The sequence below is a fragment of the Vanessa atalanta genome, chromosome 19 (assembly GCF_905147765.1).
Source record: "Vanessa atalanta chromosome 19, ilVanAtal1.2, whole genome shotgun sequence".
In the NCBI taxonomy this organism is placed as follows: Eukaryota; Metazoa; Arthropoda; class Insecta; order Lepidoptera; family Nymphalidae; genus Vanessa; species Vanessa atalanta.
The window spans coordinates 2960605-2978796 of NC_061889.1; the positions used below are offsets into that span (position 1 = coordinate 2960605).

Here is an 18192-nt window from a genome sequence, read left to right on the forward strand (position 1 = left end):
TTATTCAGACGGACTGAATTCTACTACAAACCTGTGAGCTTAATATTAATTATTCCTATCTTATGTATATACAATTAACCATCCCTTTTTAAACTGTTTATAAAATAGATTATTTTCATTTACTGAGAAAAAATTAAATCACAGTAGAACCTACCCTTATTGCAAGTCAAGAACAATAACATTGCTTTAATTTAATAACGGTCACATATCCCAACAGGAATTGAGAACGAAAAATAAAAAAAATAAATGTATTACTCTCTGCCACCCCTGGGAGATCCGCCTACGAAGCGTTCCTTTATATAAGCTGCACTGGTTTCTTTAGCGTTCACAAGCACAACATCAGCCGAGACGTTACTACCACTTACAACAACAGAAACCTTTATATTATCGTTTTAATATGATAATATAGTCGTTGAAATACATGTAAGTATTTTACAAGATATATTATATTAATACAATTCTTATGTCATTTGTTTAATTAGGTAGAACATGATAATCTTATGCGAATATAACGGATTCAAACCCGGCATCCGTTATCATATCGTCAGTGGAAAACAAGAAAGGCTTAAGCGCCGAAATGCTATTTTTATCAAATTTGGTTTATTACCTCAAATTTAATCCTCATATCGCAAAAGCAAAATTTCGGCACTTATGCCTATCTTCCTGTCCACTGACCATATTAATTAAAATGTCTGCTCATAAAATCAGCTCGTGCTCGTTGGTGAGTGAAAATACTGTAAGAAATTTGCATGTGCTGGTTGAAATTATGCCACCAGTGACTCGACTTTTTTCTCAAGAGGAGAATAGATATGCCTCCAGTGGGTCCTTTACATTCTTAAAAAAATATATAGATAATGAAATGGTAATACAATATATTAACCACATAAGCCTTAATTCGAGTGGCCTTTGACGAATCTACTATTTACCTGTATCCCTGTTTATCCTTAGGTCACCTAGCATTAGCAGCCCGTAAATGTCCCACTGCTGGGATAAAGGCCTCCTCTCCCTTTGAGGAGAAGGTTTGGAGCATATTCCACCACGCTGCTCCAATGCGGGTTGGCGGAATACACATGTGGCAGAATTTCGTTGAAATTAGACACATGCAGGTTTCCTCACGATGTTTTCCTTCACCGCCGAGCACGAGATGAATTATAAACACAAATTAAGCACATGAAAATTCAGTGGTGCCTGCCTGGGTTTGAACCCAAAATCATCGGTTAAGATGTACGCGTTCTAACCACTGGGCCATCTCGGGCCTATTTAAATAAAATTATTATGAAATATTATGTATTTGTAAAGTTTTATAATGTATAAATATTCTGGAGGGGAGACCAGTATTGGATGATGATGTTGAATAATTATCATCAACGATATTACTACGAATATATATATGGAGTGCAAATGTTATAAAGTTAGAAAGAAGGTTATATGCATGTCTTAATAAGAATATATATAAGTTTATGTTCATAATAAACGTCGCCTGTAGACACGAAAAATAACCATTATAAATACGCCACCAATTTTGTGTCTGTAGTTACACTGGGTCACTTCAAATCGGAAGTTTTGGTGGTAGAATATCTGGTGAGTTGATGGTACCTGCCCAGAGGACTTGCACAAAGCCCTTCAACCAAGTAAAGCGAACTCATGTAGGCCTCTTCTTTAATATTTTTTTCTTTGTTTCAGATTCTAATATGCGAAATAAATTACATCTACTATTATTGGTTCTGTTCATATCAAATGATTTGGTATTCGGTAAAAATGGAAATAAAACTAAATTGCTAAAAGCCATTAACAATAAACATGAAACCAATAACAAGGAAAACAAAACCCGCCTCAAAAGATCGGCAAATGACGACATTGAAAATTTATTTTTATCTCGAAAAGATTTCCCAGAAAACGAACATAATTTACAAGAACGAGGAAGAATAATAAAGTTGAGACCGATTGTGGAGAAAGAACCACCATTTTGGGGTACGAGAGGTAGAAGAGATAGTTCCTCAGATGAAACAGTTCCAGATGTACAGCTACCAACGTACAGTCACCACAAGAGTTCTGGAAAAATGAAAAATTTGCAAAAATTACTTTTGGGCTTCGATGACAAGCATAGACGGGATGAAGCGGATTCACCATTTTGGGGTAATCGTGGTAGACGTAATTCTGACGAATCTGATGAAAATGACATAGATCTATTTTGGGCTAATAGAGGCAGGAGGCAAGATGAAGACCCTTTTTGGGGCACAAGAGGACGAAGAGAGGAAGATTCCCCTTTCTGGGGTAATCGAGGAAGACGTGATGATGATGAACCTTTTTGGGGTAATCGAGGTAGAAGACAAGAACCTGAACCATTTTGGGGTACCAGAGGTAGGAGAGAAACAATCGAACCGTTTTGGGGCACACGCGGTAAGAAAAAAATAAAGAACAGATACATTAATAAAGATTCAATTGAGCCTTTTTGGGGTAACCGAGCAAAATTGAAGGAAAAATTTAAAGATTCTATTATTGAAGCTTTAGAAAATGTTCAAGACAATATCAGCAATTTAGCAAAATTTAAACGAAACGATTTACAATCCCCTTTCTGGATGAACAGAGGAAGAGATAGTAAACTTAAATATTTATTTAACGGCGCTACAAGAGAACGTTTGAGTAGTATGCCAAGTATTACAAGTAAAACGACCAGCAATGAGGGACGGTCTAAGATATATGAACCGAATACAGTGCACGATGATAGAATTTACGCGGAGGAACCACGTTATATTTTAGTAGAGCGTAATAGTCGTTCTTCGCTGGAAGATGATCCATTTTTTATTTCCAGAGGCAAAAAATACAGTGCACTTGACTTTGTAAAAGATGCTCGAAGCAGACGTGGAGCGCTAGAAGAAATAGTAAAATCCGTTCGAAATGATCCTTACTATATAGCAAGAGGTAAAAAAGATTCAAATTCGATGAAGGTCGGAAATTCATCTTCGTTACTAGATCAATTACTCAAAACAAAGGATCTCGTCTGTTCTACTATTGATCTTACATCAATGAAATACGAAGGGAATAAAGTAAAAAGAGAGGCAACAGATAACGAAAGAGATAGAAGAACTATATTGAAGAAATTAGCCCTACAATTGCAAATGGATCCATATTTTGTTAGCAGAGGGAAGAAAAGTATCGAATCTGATAGCAGATCGGATTTAGAGCAATTTATAAATAATATAAAAGATTTATGTAATTAGTGTATCAAATATATTTCAAATAATAAAAGATTATGGCAATGTAACGTTTGTAGGTGACGATTTGTCGATTCAATTATAAAATGTAAAAAAATATGTACCTTAAATGATGACTAGGCTGCAATAACGTATAAGGAACTACATTAAATATTGTTTTATTTAATTATATTTACAATCATTTCATTAGAAAATCAATATAAAAAACAAGTAGAATAAAATTTTAGTATCAACCGTAACAAATTGCTTACAAATAAACGCTTTTTTTTCTATCAAAGTGAATTTCAAATAAATTATCAAAACTCATCAAACCTACCCGAAAGATTATGAACTATAGCAACTTTCTTATTTATTGTAAGTGGAATCACCGTTCATTCGACAGTTTACAAACTCGCGAGATAGATTATAATCTAACCGCATTTACAATTTTGTTATAAAAAGGGTAATATCTCAATTGAAAAAAGGTAAATGTGTATATATAACCATTATTGAAAATTTGAAGGAAAATAATAATAATAATAGTATAACGGTTCGAATATTCTTTTCTAGGGATATTCTTTTTTATTGATAGCTATAATGCTCCTCATAATCTGTAGACTGATACCTGAGACTTGCCTTATGAACTTTGTTCAATGGGCGATCAGTCAAACGTCGATATTTCTCTTTCTTTCATCATTGATTTGACATTCGAAAGAAGGAGACTGCATTGTTTTACCAATAAGACTCTTAATACGTATACGTAAAGCTTATTGAATAAGGATTTCATAAAATGAAATAAAAACAAATGTTATAAGTGCGATTTGCATTTATTAATCAGCAGTATCGTTTTTACCTACATCAGCCACATAATAAAATAGTTACAAATCTTGCTCTCATTTTGAAAATGGGTAGGTAACTTAAAAGAATTTCATTTGAGCAATAATTTTAGTTTCTGTATAAGCTTCGCATTATCCACTTTAAGATAAAAGTACATTTACTTTCATTAAGACTATTAAGATATCTACTAATAACAATTATATTGAATATTGTGATTTTACACAAGCATGTTTTATTATTATAAGTACTCCTCGGTAACACGTTACAAGTGAAATAATTTTATGAACATATATTTATTTATTTTATTAGGTACATTGATCATTTATCTATTTTACGATCGACAACTATTTAAATAGCGAAACAGTTACGGACATTCAACATTTTCTATTGATATGATTAAATAGGTACACGTAAATTTTTCTAAAATATATTCTTGTGATATCGTCGATAACGCACGTAAAAGTACACCAGTGATCGATTATCTTAATTATGACACTCTAAATAATACTGCAAGATGTTATAAATTTCATATTGACACACATAAATCTTCATCTCTGATAATATTTGACATTTCATGCCATACTTAATCATTAATAATCTCAACACAGAATTCTATATGCCATAAAGGCGCAAAACAATCAAAATATCTTAAATTTAAAATTTATTCATATCAACATTTTTTTAAAAAGCTGGAACATTTATAATTAACAAAAACTTGTGATAAAATTAGGCTCCTCAACGATTATTTACTATCGAATAGTTTATCAAGCAGTGTACAAAATTGTCACATGTATATTCTAGAACATTCGTTTGAAGTTCTTATCCGAAACTTTCTGTATCGGGATTTTCTTGAAACCCTGTAGGCCGAAAAATTCGTTCATACTCGCCAAAGAAGCAGATGATTTGTGGAATCCTCCCTTCCTGCGTCTTCTGTCATGGATGAACTTCGGAAGTCTTCGTAACCATCTCCGCCGGAGATGATTAAAGTCTCCTTATTATTCTGTGTGGTTTCCGTCTGCTTCTGCAGTTTCTCCGCGTTTGTGGAGCGTCGACTCAAGGCCTTCGATTTCAAGCTTTGGGTCGGCTTCGTTGCAGGCTTCTGTGCTACTGGATTTTCGACTATTGTCAGAAATCGTACATGACCAGTGTGGCCATACGTTATACCTGGAACCGGATTAGAATAAATAAAAAAATAATGAACACAAATATTCAAAACATTTATTAAATTCGTTGAGAGAAAAACAAAAAGTTGTAAAAAAACGAATTAAGTATATAGTATATATAAATATGTACTAAATAATTCAATGTGAGTCTAAAGAAAATACCCAGTCATAATTAAAGATGAGGATGATGAAGATGAGGATAATTAAAGATGAGTTTCAAAATAGCATGGATCAATTGTGAAAGGGGTGACTGAGATTATGACTGGAGAGGGAATGAGATGAATGGAAGAGACAAATACTGCCCGAACTCAAAGAAATTAATGAGTGAATGATGATGCAAGGTATTTGAATTTATTTATTTGAATGATCATTGTCTAATTACGATTGGCAACTATTTAAGTAGCAAAACAGTTACGGGCATTCAAAATTATTTTTAGATATGATTAAATGGGACACGTATATGTTTCTAAAATATATTCGTCGAATATTCGAGTACGTAAAAGTTCATCAGTGATAAATGACCACGATGGTCCCTCACCGGTGAGCTGCGGCACGGCGAACACGCCGGTGCGCTTGTTGGGCGCGTTGTGCAGCGGCGCCGTGAGCAGCACGCCGGCGCTCGTGCCCACCCACAGCGTGTCGCGGTGCGCCAGCAGCGCCGTCACGCGCAGGCACGCCGCCTTGTGCTGCCGGATTATGTCGTCGCAGCCTGCGCGCCGCGCCACGCGCTCTTAGTCATCGATTACTCGTTACGAGCATTTTTTATTATAATATATTGTGATCTATGGGCTACCTGAATGTAAATGTTCAGCACCGCCTTCGGAACCGACCTTGGGAGCCAAGGTGTTATGTCCCTTGTGCCTGTAGGTATACTAGCTCACTCACCCTTCAAACCGGAACACAACAATGGTATTACTATTTGGCGACAGATTATCTGAGTAAGTGGGTATCACCTATTCAACCGGGCTTGTACAGACCCCTTTTAGTTAAATGCTACTTGAGGTCACTTTCAGTCTAAGAACATTACGCACCGTGCAGCATCTTGGTGACTTGCGGTGTGATGTTAATCTCCGCGAGCTGCTCCCGACTGGTCGCGTTGTAGCAGCGCAGCTGGGCCGCGTTGTGCAGAGAGAGCCAGATGGAGCCGCCGGCCACCGCCATGTGGCTGATCGGCTTCGTTTCTGAACTTATTTGGAATGTTTCGTCCACCTGTGGATTTTATATTATGAATATTTTATACTCGTTTCGCATCTGTTCACACACAAATGTGTTCACGTCAAATTATAGGTTGTATTAACAAATATATTCTAATTTAATTTTTACTGTCTATTATTATACACATTTATATATTAGCCACGTCAGTCAGCATTTTATTTACTTAGTAAATAACATCAATATACCTATTTTAAACACTTGATTGTATTAACCCTATATATTAAAAATTATATTTTACATAATGTCAATATTAAGTTTACTTCTTATACAAGTGAATATATTTTTTAGATAATGAATTTAAACAAATGACAACGCGTTTTCCTTTTTATATAATTTTTTTATGACAGTCTATAAAAAAATACAAACCTTTTCAAATCCATTGATAAATTAAGTCTATGGTACTAAAGAAATAGACCTAGGCTAAAAAAATTGTTAATTGTTTATGTGTCGATGTTTGGGTCGGATATAAGGTACTTTCTTACTGATAATTATTAAAAGAACAATTGGCACAGTACCTGCAAGGTATGCGGGTTTATAATCTTGATGGAGGAGTGCGTGGCGCACCACAGCCTACTCTCCGAAAGCAGCATGCTGCTCACGGGGCTGCTCCCGCTGCCCACCGCGATGGTGCAGCGCTCCGACCACGACCCATCTGCAGCACATGAAGCTTAGCACATTTCCTACCTCACTTATAAAGTGTATGGTCTATATAAATTATTTTATACAAAAATGTTAGGAAAAGAGAGTTGAACTAAAAACTTACTAAGCAACATTTTTGTAAGTAAAAACGAAAATGTTTATTTTACGAAAAATCTTTTACAGTTAATTTTACCAAAATGTTTTGGATTAAAAAATAAATGAATTAATGACGTTAAAATAATTGTGTGAATGATGATATGTTTGTATATATGATATGCTGGAAAAAATCTTACATGTGAGATGACATCAGACATAGAATTATGGAAGAAGAAGACATACTGTGCCGACCCCAAATAAAATTGGGATATGGGCAGGGGCATGATAATAAATAACGTTAAATTAATTATAACTTAATAACTATGAACGTAATTATCTTATACCGATATCTCTGCAATAGACCACCAGATCACCGTTCCCCAGCGCCACAAATACTTTTCCCTCCACGAAACTGGAATAAAAAAAAAGAAAAGATTTATTACATAACATACAATCTCTCAGACAGATAACAACCAAGCAGATCTTAAGCTGCGAACTTAATACAATGCAAAAGCATGTACTCAGACATGGTTACAGATTATTTTCCTTCTGTCTTACAATTCAACGGAACTACAATTAGATTAGAAGGAATACTGATTAGAAAATGGAATTTACCAATCCTAGCACCTACCTACCAACTTATATCAGGCGATCCAAGATTTCGAAGGTAATTATTACCACTTAAATGAAGTGGTATGCTTAGCATTTAATATGTAAAGATTAAAAGTCAGATTTCCAAATGGTCGTATCGTAAAGAACAGCAGATTAATGATGGATCATTCTTAAGAAGATATTTAAGACCTGCGAAAACATAGTTTTGCAATCCACCAAATTATTGAAGCTTTATTTGAATTATTTACTTGATGGTGGGACTTTATGCAAGCCTGTCTCGGTATGAACCACCCACTCATCAGATATTCTTCCGCCGAACATCAATACTTAGTTTTGTCGTCTTATGTTCGAAAGGTTAGTGAAACAGTGTAACTAAAGTACAAAGGATATAACATCTTAGTCAGAAATTGTAAGGAATGGTTAACATTTCTTACAGCAACAAGTCTATAGGCTGTGGAAATCGCTTACCATCGGGTGGCCCATTTGCCGGTTTTTGCCTAACTATATAATAAAATAACGCTGATAATCTTTATAATACTCACACAATGGAATGCACTCCAGAATTGTGTTGCAATTTGACTTTATTCTTCTTGATTCGTATATTGTCTAAACAGTTGTAGACGTGTATACAGCCGTCCTCAGTACCGAGCCACATCGTCGGCTGGTTGGCTGTTGTGGCGCTGTCTTCGGATGACTGTCTACTGGCTGGTGACGACAGAGTACCTAGACGATAGAGAACATTTATTCTTAGTAATAATAGGGAGATAGAAGACAATGGACTATCTGATAATGTAACTATTAAATTGCTCACTCTAGATTTTAAGTCAAAAGATACAATGACAAAATGTCTTATATCCAATTGGTTCACGTACAGAACAATGCTATTTAGTAAAAGTGGGAGTCTACTATCATTAAAATGGTGTTAATTAAGGACAATATCTGGTAACAGAAAATCTTGATGCGGTAGAATTTTACAATTTTTTTTCTTGTAATCAGATATTTTACTTCAATACATATTATTCGTACTAAATACACACTATATACGACTTGGTGGTAAGGCTTTCTGCAAGGCTTTCTGCAAGTTGGTGTACTCAGTATTGTTGTGTCCGGTTTGAAGGGTGAGTGAGCCAGTGTAACTAAGGCACAAGGGACATAACATCTTGGTTCCTAAGTTTGGTGGCGCATTTGCGATGTAAGGAATGGTTGATATTTCTTACAGCGTCCTTATCTATGGGCAGTGGTGACCACTTACCATCAGGTGGCCCATAATCTCGTCCGCCATCCTATGCCATAAAAATATATATATAAGAATTTATATTAGGTTCATGTGAATGTTCATTTAAATACTATCGTAATGTTTAGTACCTGTTTACATATTTCTGATTAATATTGAATGAAGAGAATATATGTAAGCATTAAGTCCGCTTATACATTATATTAATACATTATATTGGTTTATATATCATAGTTCATGAAAAAATTAACGAAACCCAAGAACATATGAAAATAATCAAACAGTTTCTAATAGTATTTTGTTTTTATTTTTTATAATATATAAAGAAAATTCATACCAGCCATCACACGTCCAGGAACTAAGTTGCAAAGAAAGGGTATAAAGTTGATTATACGGAAAGGAAAACATGCATGCAAAACCGGTGACTAGATTAAGACTAGTGGAAAAATATTAGTTTTAATTAATTAAAATTGAAAGAAAACTTAATGTAGGGTTAACATAAGACATGAAACTAGTTAGTACAGTTAGCAGTTACATTGTGCTAATAATGAAAAATTATTAAATATAAAAAATAATTATTAAATAATATACATTCAATTGAATCTTATGACATGATAATTCTAAAGTTTATATAAGATCGTACTTGAATAAAAATTTCGATTTTGATACTTTACATGAATTTGAAACAAATGTTTGTTGTTGAAGAAATTAAATTAAATTTAATATCCTTAAGATTATCAAATTTCAAAATTATAATTTTTATACGTATCTTAGGAATGATATCATAATCGTGACTGATTTTAGGAATGTAGCCTTCTAGACTTTAAACTTCATTAATTAAAGGTGCAGTAGGATAATATGAAAATTAAGAATAATGTGTTAGTAAGTATTAAATAGAAGATAAATATTTTAAAGCAAAAAATATTTTACCAGACGTTATCCCCATCGCTTGTTTATCAACCGCCGGATTGGAGCTGGACTTCATCACAGGATGTACTGGGATGTTCTGTCCGGTGTGAGGGGTGCTGAGACTCTTGCTATGGTTCGGAGTGAGAGTTCGATGGTTCCCGAGGGTCAAGTTGTGGAGACGGAGGCTAGCTGATTCTTGGCTCCTCTCCGACTGAGCGTCTTGGTTTTCGCTGGTCGATGAACCGTCGTCTTCATCATCGCTTGATGATGAACTGATAGGGAAAGGAAATCTAATTATTTGTTGGTTTAATGTTGATATTAAGAGATTGGTGTATGTCGGTCTGCTGTTTAGCGGTGAAGGAAAACATCGTGAGGAAACCTGTATGTATTGAATGAAACCTGCCACGTTTAAATTCACATCCGCGCATTTGTCACCGTGGTGAAATAAACCGCCCAAACCTTGAGGAGAACCTCCAAAGAAGAGGAGACTTGAGCCAAACTGTGAGATATTTACAGGCTATTACTACTTTATTTATTTTTTATTTTTTTATGTTATAGGGGGCAAACGAGCAGGAGGCACACCTGATTTAAAGTGATTACCACCACCCATGGACTTTTAGGAAGGATATTTAAGGATAGGAATGCATTTATTTATAATATATTTATCTTACTCTAAATTATGTGTTGTTTGCAATTAATACGCTTGGCAGTAGCTTTACATTTAATGTAATTTCATTAATTGTTTTGAAAGATTACAATTTAAATTATCTTAAGAGCCTACTGTATTAAGTGTATTGAGATGACTTCATTTACCTGTCTAGTCGTATGTTCTTGCAACTCTCATCTGGATCCGAAATGCTAATGCCAGGCTTAGTGGAACTGGAACTATTTAAGGAACTTGTACTTCTGCAAAGAAAAAACGTGATTTAAAAAAAACAGTTTAACACACGCATATTTGATAGCAAAAAACTAATTGTCTTAAACACTACAATACACATATTTGAAGTTGTATCGAAATATGCCAATGGACTGTTTTCTTTATAATTTAAAATGGGTAGCTTCCCTATATAGGCTATTATTATAATAGGCCACGTGACGGTAAGTGGTCGCCACTACCAATAGGCCTGCCTATCCGCCAGAACTAAGGTGTTATGTCCGATGTACCTTCGTGGGATAACAGCGATACTTACTTAACATATTGTAAGTATAGACTTACAATACGCTAAGTAAGTATCGCTGTTTGGCGGTAGTTTCTGTTTTTATTTTTATATTTATTTTATATTAAGTTGTCATTTATTTGTATCAATTTCACATAGAAACTTAATTGATTTGTATTTTTAACTTAAAAATTGTTGATCTATTAGTTCGTTTCTCAAATAAATAAGTAGCAAGGTCCGCACGGGATGTCGAGCGTGTGCTGGCGCGCGAGCGCGGGCGCGGGCGGCACGCACGCCACGCACAGGATGCGCGCGTTGCACACGCCGTTGCACGACGTCACCTGCGGCTTGGGCGACAGCGTCAGCACGCACACCTGCCCCACGTAGCCGTCGCTGTTGCACACCTGCGGACGGGGCATATCATGTGACCGCTTATAACTAAATTGCACGGATGTCGGGTCTATGGAAACTATTAATGGATTCATATTGATAAATCTATACTTTTTAAAAACATGTAAATTTTACACAGATAGATTATTTACGTGTTCATATATAATGATATGATGAATAAAGAAAAGCGACGCTTATCAGATTATATCTTACACTAGACAACGGTCTCTTCGTTGCTTCAAATAAAACTGAAAAATAGCAAATTCTGTAACTTTTTGAAATTCTTAATACAGCATATTTTTGTCGAAAGCTTAAGCATTCAAAGCATAAATGTTTGCACGACACAAAAGTTACCAATTATTAGTGAGAACGAAGATTATAAACTCACCCAAACATCAGGTGACTGTCCTTTCGGTGGGAGAGTGGGAGCCGCACACGTGAACTGCAGACCAGCTCGAGTTTTACGTATTGGAACTGGGGAGAGGAATTCGGGCGCTGGCCTTTCTTGACCATATACACCTAAAACGCATAAATCTCCTTGTGAAAAAACAATGAAACACAAATTTCCTTAATAATATTAACCCATTTTTATACGTATGTATATAAAATTATATTAAAGAAATATTCAATAAAACATTTGGAGCATCGTTGCCCAAGGCAAAGATGATATACTGATAATAATCGTTTAGACTTACATAGCTTCTGTTTGGTCTCATTTATCAATTCCTCCCAATTACTCCTCTTCTCAGTTTTTGGGAAGATGATGGTAAGGTTCTCTGGTCCGCTTCTACAATATTAAATACATCATCATAGCGTTGTAAGCGTACTTGCAATGCCTAATTCTATGAGTAAAGTAAGTAACTAATTAATTAACACAACTGAATTAATTCTAAAAATTAGTATTCATAATAATTGTAATGGTAAAGTTTTATTTTCAAAATTAACTTTTAAAATGAGCCAAAAAAGTATGTTAACTTTTAGCTTTGAAAAAAGTAGTGTGAAGTTAAATAACATAATAATTTTTTATAATTAAATTAAAAACCTTCAATGACCCAACACTCTGCTAAATTACATGTTATAGTAAATTATATATAGTTCAACGGCGGACGACTGTTCTTAGTACCCTGAGCTACCTTCAAGGCAAATTAATTCTGCAGATTTAAGCTTAGAGTGGTGGTTTAAGAAAAGGGTCACACGCCAATTTTCAGGCCTAAAAATGCAGGGTAACGAAGTTGCGAATGAAAACTATAATTTGTTTATACTTACGAGGTATTAACACTGATCTCCATGTAGCAGAGTTGCGTGTCACTGTTCTGCCTCTCAGACAGCTGTCGGTTGACGGTATGCAGCATTTCCCTCACGAGCTCCTCTAGCTGGGAGTGCTGGGTATGCAGCGCTGCCACATGCTCCGATATTTGTGTTAATGTATTCACATCTTCTGTAAGTTTTTCTACTTCATGCATTATTCGTCTTATGTTTTCGTCTTTTGCTAAAATTATATGAAATATGTGATTACTAGACCATTTGGTTAGGTTTCGTGTATGTAGACCTGGGTTACCCACGCCTTATTCTAAAGACAACTATGAAACTTTGTTTTCCTTATTGAAGGTTGAATGAGCCAGCACATTAATCACTAGAGATATAATATCTTAGTTTCAAGGGTTAGGTATTAACATATAGTTCATATTTTTTAAGTATGAAATTCTATGAACACTTATGACCGATTAGCAAAAAAAAATCGTATACGTCATGTCGTCTTATTTATCTATATTATGAAAAAAATATGCAAACAAGGAACTCTGTCACATTGTCTTTGCCATCGAAATCTTATATCAAATTAAAAAAAAAAAAAAAACTTTTTTTTTATGAAATTTGTATAATAAGCTATACTAAAAACATAACATAAAAGCATGCTATAGTGTCAATTCAAATGTGATAATTAGGAGTTTTCAAATGAATATTTCATAAGTGGTTGGTTCTTATGATTGATCTTTATAGTATGTCAATGCATAATAACAAACTTTAATGACCTAATGACCCAAAGACATCCTTCTCTTAAAGGAAAGGTTTGGGGCAATTTCCACAACGCTATTCCTCCTTGGAGAAAAACGATACCATAATTTAATGAACCTTGCGATTCAAATAAAATAATGTCGTTGCCATAAAAATATCATAAAGAAAGAAAAAAATACTATGCGTAATATTTATCTTACCTTTAACGATTTCAACATCAGCCAACGATATCCTCATTAGAAGTTTATACTTGTTTCCTTCCATCTGACTCGCTATACTACTTTGATATGTTCTGTAATAAATTTAATAATACGTTGTAACTCTGATATATTTGACTCGTTACAAGAAAATGAACAAAGGAACTCATTCTTTGTTTACAAACATTTTATTTTATGAGTCAGAGTACGAACGATATTTTTTTCAAAACATTACTCGTAATCCTATTTTCTCAAACTACTAAATCTTACAGTGGGATCATAAACGGGTTATATAAAAATTCTTTAAGTTTCAACACCGATAGTCTAACGGCCACTGAGATATTAAGACAAATAATTTTAGTAAAAGAAATGTGAGTCCGAATAAGTTTGGTTATTAATTAATGTAACTCTATTATCTATTAATTTTATATTTTATTTACAAAATCAATTGCGCCAAATGTTGATTTAATATTACTGTATGCTCTGCCAATTAATACGTTCACAAAAGTAGTCAGTAAGTGTCCAAAATAAAATGAAATCTATAAATACATAAATACAAAATTATACATTGCTGTTTTTCCAAAACGGTTTCCATTCAGTACAATGATATATTACACTGTTTAATTATTATTTTAATAACGTAAGACACATGTGTCTTTAGCCGTATAAGAGCCGTTATAATAATGCCAAGGAAGATGAATTATCGTCACGAGCATAGATTTGTCCAACTCCTAAAACCAATAGGTCTGTTTTTTACCAATTGACCTATTTTCAAGGCATTACTTGGAGCTGTCTTGGCTTTCTAGAAATGATCTATTGTCCTAACTAGTCATCATATATAAAACTTACGGAATGGGTTTCTTTATAGTGCCAGTCCTTCTTTTAACGCTAGTTATGAGAAGTGTGTCGTTAAACAGGAACAGTGATCTGTCTTTAATGGTTCCTTGCGCTGAAGGCATCGTGACCATTTCGTGTCTTATAAACGTCCTGTCAGCTGTCACCAAGTTTGATAGACCTTCAATCATTTGCTCGAGTTCTCTGAGAGTTTGCTGTTGTTGTTCCATCTCTAAGCTTTCTCTTTCTGTACAGTTTATTAACTCTAAGAGTTCGTGGATCTCTTTTTGAGCTTCGAGGAGCAATTTGTGGTCGGGATGTGATTGATCTGTAAATTAAATGGTCAAACATAACTGATATAAGTTTAAGATTTGTCAAGAAAATACAGTTTATGTCAAGTTTGCTAATATTATTATTATATTAACTAATATTTTAGGTAGTTCCGTAAAATATATAGATTTGCGTTATGCAGCAGCCACATGATTGCGCCACGATTCGTCTCGAGTTATCTCAATAAAACTTCATGTGCGATCTACGAACATCTGTATTAGCTTTATCATAAAAAAATAGCAGTTTAGAAGCGCCACGATACTTAGACGCGGAAGAAATGGAAATTCGTTCGAAGTCGCGCGAAGTGTAGCCAACCACACGAACGTTATCGCAATAAAACCCTAAATTAATTTAATGTGCAGTAATTTACCGATAGCCGTGCGAAGGGCACTCGAATTGGCTCGAATGATTCGCATTTGCGATTTACTGGTCCAGATGCAAATCTTCGCCTTATAACGATAACGTGGCAGCATAATAACAAGTAATTTTAAATATTATAATCTTCTGCCAGACAACGTTCCAGAAGAATCATTTAAAAACTAAATATTTATGAAACCGTTGTTCGGAATGAAAACGTTAGTCTTTAATAAATTTAGATCTAAATTAATGATTCAAAGACCAGAGGTTATTCACACCTGTCTAAATGAATGCAACTTTTGTTTATAACGCGGCGAAAAAGAGTAAAATGTGAGTATTTAGTATATGATGTACCTGTATGTTTTATCAGCCTTTGTATTAAGAGTTTGTAACTGGGGAACTTCTGAACTGGTTTTATAAGGAGGTTGTCCAGTGACAGTTTTCCTTTGTGGTCCCTTGCCATAGCGTCCAGGAATTTTGCAAACGCTGGCCTTGAAGCTGCTGCATTCTTTATAGTTTCTTTCGCTTTCTTTAAATTGTTGATGAAGGACATGTAAGTGTCCATTACGGTGGGTTTGGTAAACTAAAAAGAGAATGAACAAACATATTCATTATAACACTTGAATAATTAAATTATTCTTTAAGATTAAAAGTAGCTGTGATTGAAATTTAACTAAAGTATCAACTTTTGTTTAGTGACAGTATGAAAGCTGATGAAAATGTATCACAATATTTATAACAAGAAGACGAGTAGACATTTTTTAATCTGCTATTTAGTAGATTCCTACTAAAGCAATATAAATGCATACAAGATTGAAATGAAACAAAAATAGTAATTTAAGCCTACATCAAACTGATTGAAATATTTAAAAAGGTTAGTATAATTTTATTAAGACAGAGGTATCTCCACAGATTTTATAATCTCCAAAAATTTATAGTCTTAAAATAAAAGTAAGGAAAAAGAAATTACCACATCTAAGAAAACGTCGCCAACTTTCTGCTGCAGGTCCCATTGTTCCAGTCTTCGTCTCAACTGCTCGAGGAATACTTGGTGCACGTTCAATATCGCCGGCACTTGGTAAAATATCTCGTCCACCACAAACGCGTCGAGGAGACCAGCATTCTCTGGACTCTTTAGTGGTTGTAGGTATTTCTGTTGAATGCAATTAAAAAACAAATTACACAGAAAGTTTTTGTAAAAGTACAGTAACAGCCGGTAAGTATCCAAGAGCAGGGCTTTTCTTCATTTGATAAGAAGGTTAGGAGTTTATTTTACCACAAAGTAACATTGCAGTTTGGTGAATACATTTGTGGCAGATTTTTATCTGATGATATCCTTCACCGCCGAGCACAAGATATAATGAATACAAATAGAGCACATGAATATTCATTGTTGCTAGCCCGAGTAAGAACCCACAATATACGTATTTATTCTCACCCTGGGAAAAATCAGCCTTTGTTTTGAGATTCAGCGTCTCAAGTTCATAAAGTGACAATCTATGTCAATTTGTTTAAAAATGGACGGTATCACGACTTCTTATATTATCTTCTTCGTATTTACGACGGTAGTGGAAAAATATATGCCACTAAGGAGATATAAATGTCAATGCCATTATACTATTATCTAAGCAATTAATTTAACAATCTAGCGCTGCTTAGTGCTACATCTAACGTAATACAATCAACAGCTGAGCTACTAAGTGCCGCTGTGGAGCGGAAAATTTGCTACTGTGGTAAGGGGTGTCATCTAACAGCCTAATATAATGTAAATAAAAATGTAAGTGTCTCTCTTATGTCTAATAATTTTAGAATATCGAGTTGACATTAATTTAAACTCCATTAAAATTGTAACATTTTGATATAAGGAAATAATTCAAATTTTATTAAATTAATACATTTCGTTAAATTTTAATATCATATCCATGATGGATGAGAAATTCAACATTTGAACAAAAGCCTCCTCTTTTGCCTGCTTTTTTCCATTTAAAAATAATGTTTAAGTATTATTCCAAGACTGAAAGAGTTTCATCGGACCTATTTTAGTATCCTCACAAAGATTGTTTATGAGTCAATCATGAGATGAATTAGAAATTTTATACAAGAAAACTAAGTGTTGATTGGCTGGACTTGATCGATGATCATCGGTTAAGATTCACTTATTCTAAGCACTGGTCAACTTGACGGTACAGTGGGTGACCAATTTATTTATCAATTTTCCTTCTGATGTTAAACAAATTTTATGAATTTATTTTATATACAAATTATAAGAAAAATAATTAAAAAAAACTTTGCCACTTCATTTCAACAAATATAGTAACCATCATAATATTTGAAATTAAAATTAGCATTAAATAATTCATCAATCTTCAAATTACCAATCGTTCAATTCGCATTTTAATCATCCCACAGTATCAAAGAAATACATCAATGGAATAAGGAAAATTCATGCAATCATGCCAAAAATTTGCCAGCCCTGATATTTCGATGAGCACGTAAATATCATGAATTTGTCACCCGCCACTTAATTTAGAACGGATGAACGGACAGAGTTATTATTATAATTTTATGATGCCCTTATAACTCAGAAAAGTGACATCTAAAATACATACGAGACTCGATCAAGCGAAAACATTTCGTACGAACTACAAATAAGGTTCATAATTGTGTGTGATTTGGAGTACTTTGTAAGGGATGCTGAAAGTTTTTGGGTATATATTTTACGATATACATCAAACTAAATTTTAATTAATTTAATGATTTCCTTTTAATCGATACTGAGATGCGCCAACTGCGAGCCAACTGCGTAGCTTATAAAATAAATGTGCAGTGCAACAAAGATGCACTTTCTGGTACCTCACTATAATCAATGAATAAAAGACGATATAACAATAACGAAAAAAGCTATCAACAGGACTAACGCTTTTGTATGAATCTTTATTTAATTTTATAATAAATACCATAAAATATTTTTATGATATTGATAGGCCAAATGAGCCGAGATGGCCCAGTGATTAG

General features: G+C 34.2%; 2 protein-coding genes across 3 annotated transcripts in view; one reads left to right on the plus strand and one right to left on the minus strand.

Moving 5' to 3' along the window:
* The first annotated feature begins 1691 nt into the window (after positions 1-1691).
* Positions 1692-3221, plus strand: LOC125071455. Its single transcript, XM_047681711.1, has one exon. The coding sequence runs from the start codon at positions 1692-1694 to the stop codon at positions 3219-3221; it is 1530 nt and encodes a 509-aa protein (XP_047537667.1).
* Positions 3222-3998: 777 nt separating this feature from the next.
* The window catches only part of LOC125071497 (rho guanine nucleotide exchange factor 17), a 135944-nt gene continuing 121750 nt past the window's right edge, over positions 3999-18192 (minus strand). For both annotated transcript variants that reach the window (XM_047681772.1, XM_047681773.1), the window contains exons 6-21: positions 16148-16330; positions 15532-15760; positions 14506-14818; positions 13660-13751; positions 12713-12935; positions 12142-12233; positions 11835-11965; positions 11300-11460; positions 10713-10805; positions 9921-10171; positions 8299-8479; positions 7489-7556; positions 6925-7061; positions 6226-6403; positions 5733-5903; positions 3999-5195 (exon numbers count right to left, since the gene is read on the minus strand). In XM_047681772.1, coding sequence (XP_047537728.1) covers positions 4909-5195; positions 5733-5903; positions 6226-6403; positions 6925-7061; positions 7489-7556; positions 8299-8479; positions 9921-10171; positions 10713-10805; positions 11300-11460; positions 11835-11965; positions 12142-12233; positions 12713-12935; positions 13660-13751; positions 14506-14818; positions 15532-15760; positions 16148-16330 — 2790 coding nt within the window. In that variant the 3' untranslated portion in view covers positions 3999-4908. The remainder of the gene's footprint in view (positions 5196-5732; positions 5904-6225; positions 6404-6924; positions 7062-7488; positions 7557-8298; positions 8480-9920; positions 10172-10712; positions 10806-11299; positions 11461-11834; positions 11966-12141; positions 12234-12712; positions 12936-13659; positions 13752-14505; positions 14819-15531; positions 15761-16147; positions 16331-18192) is intronic.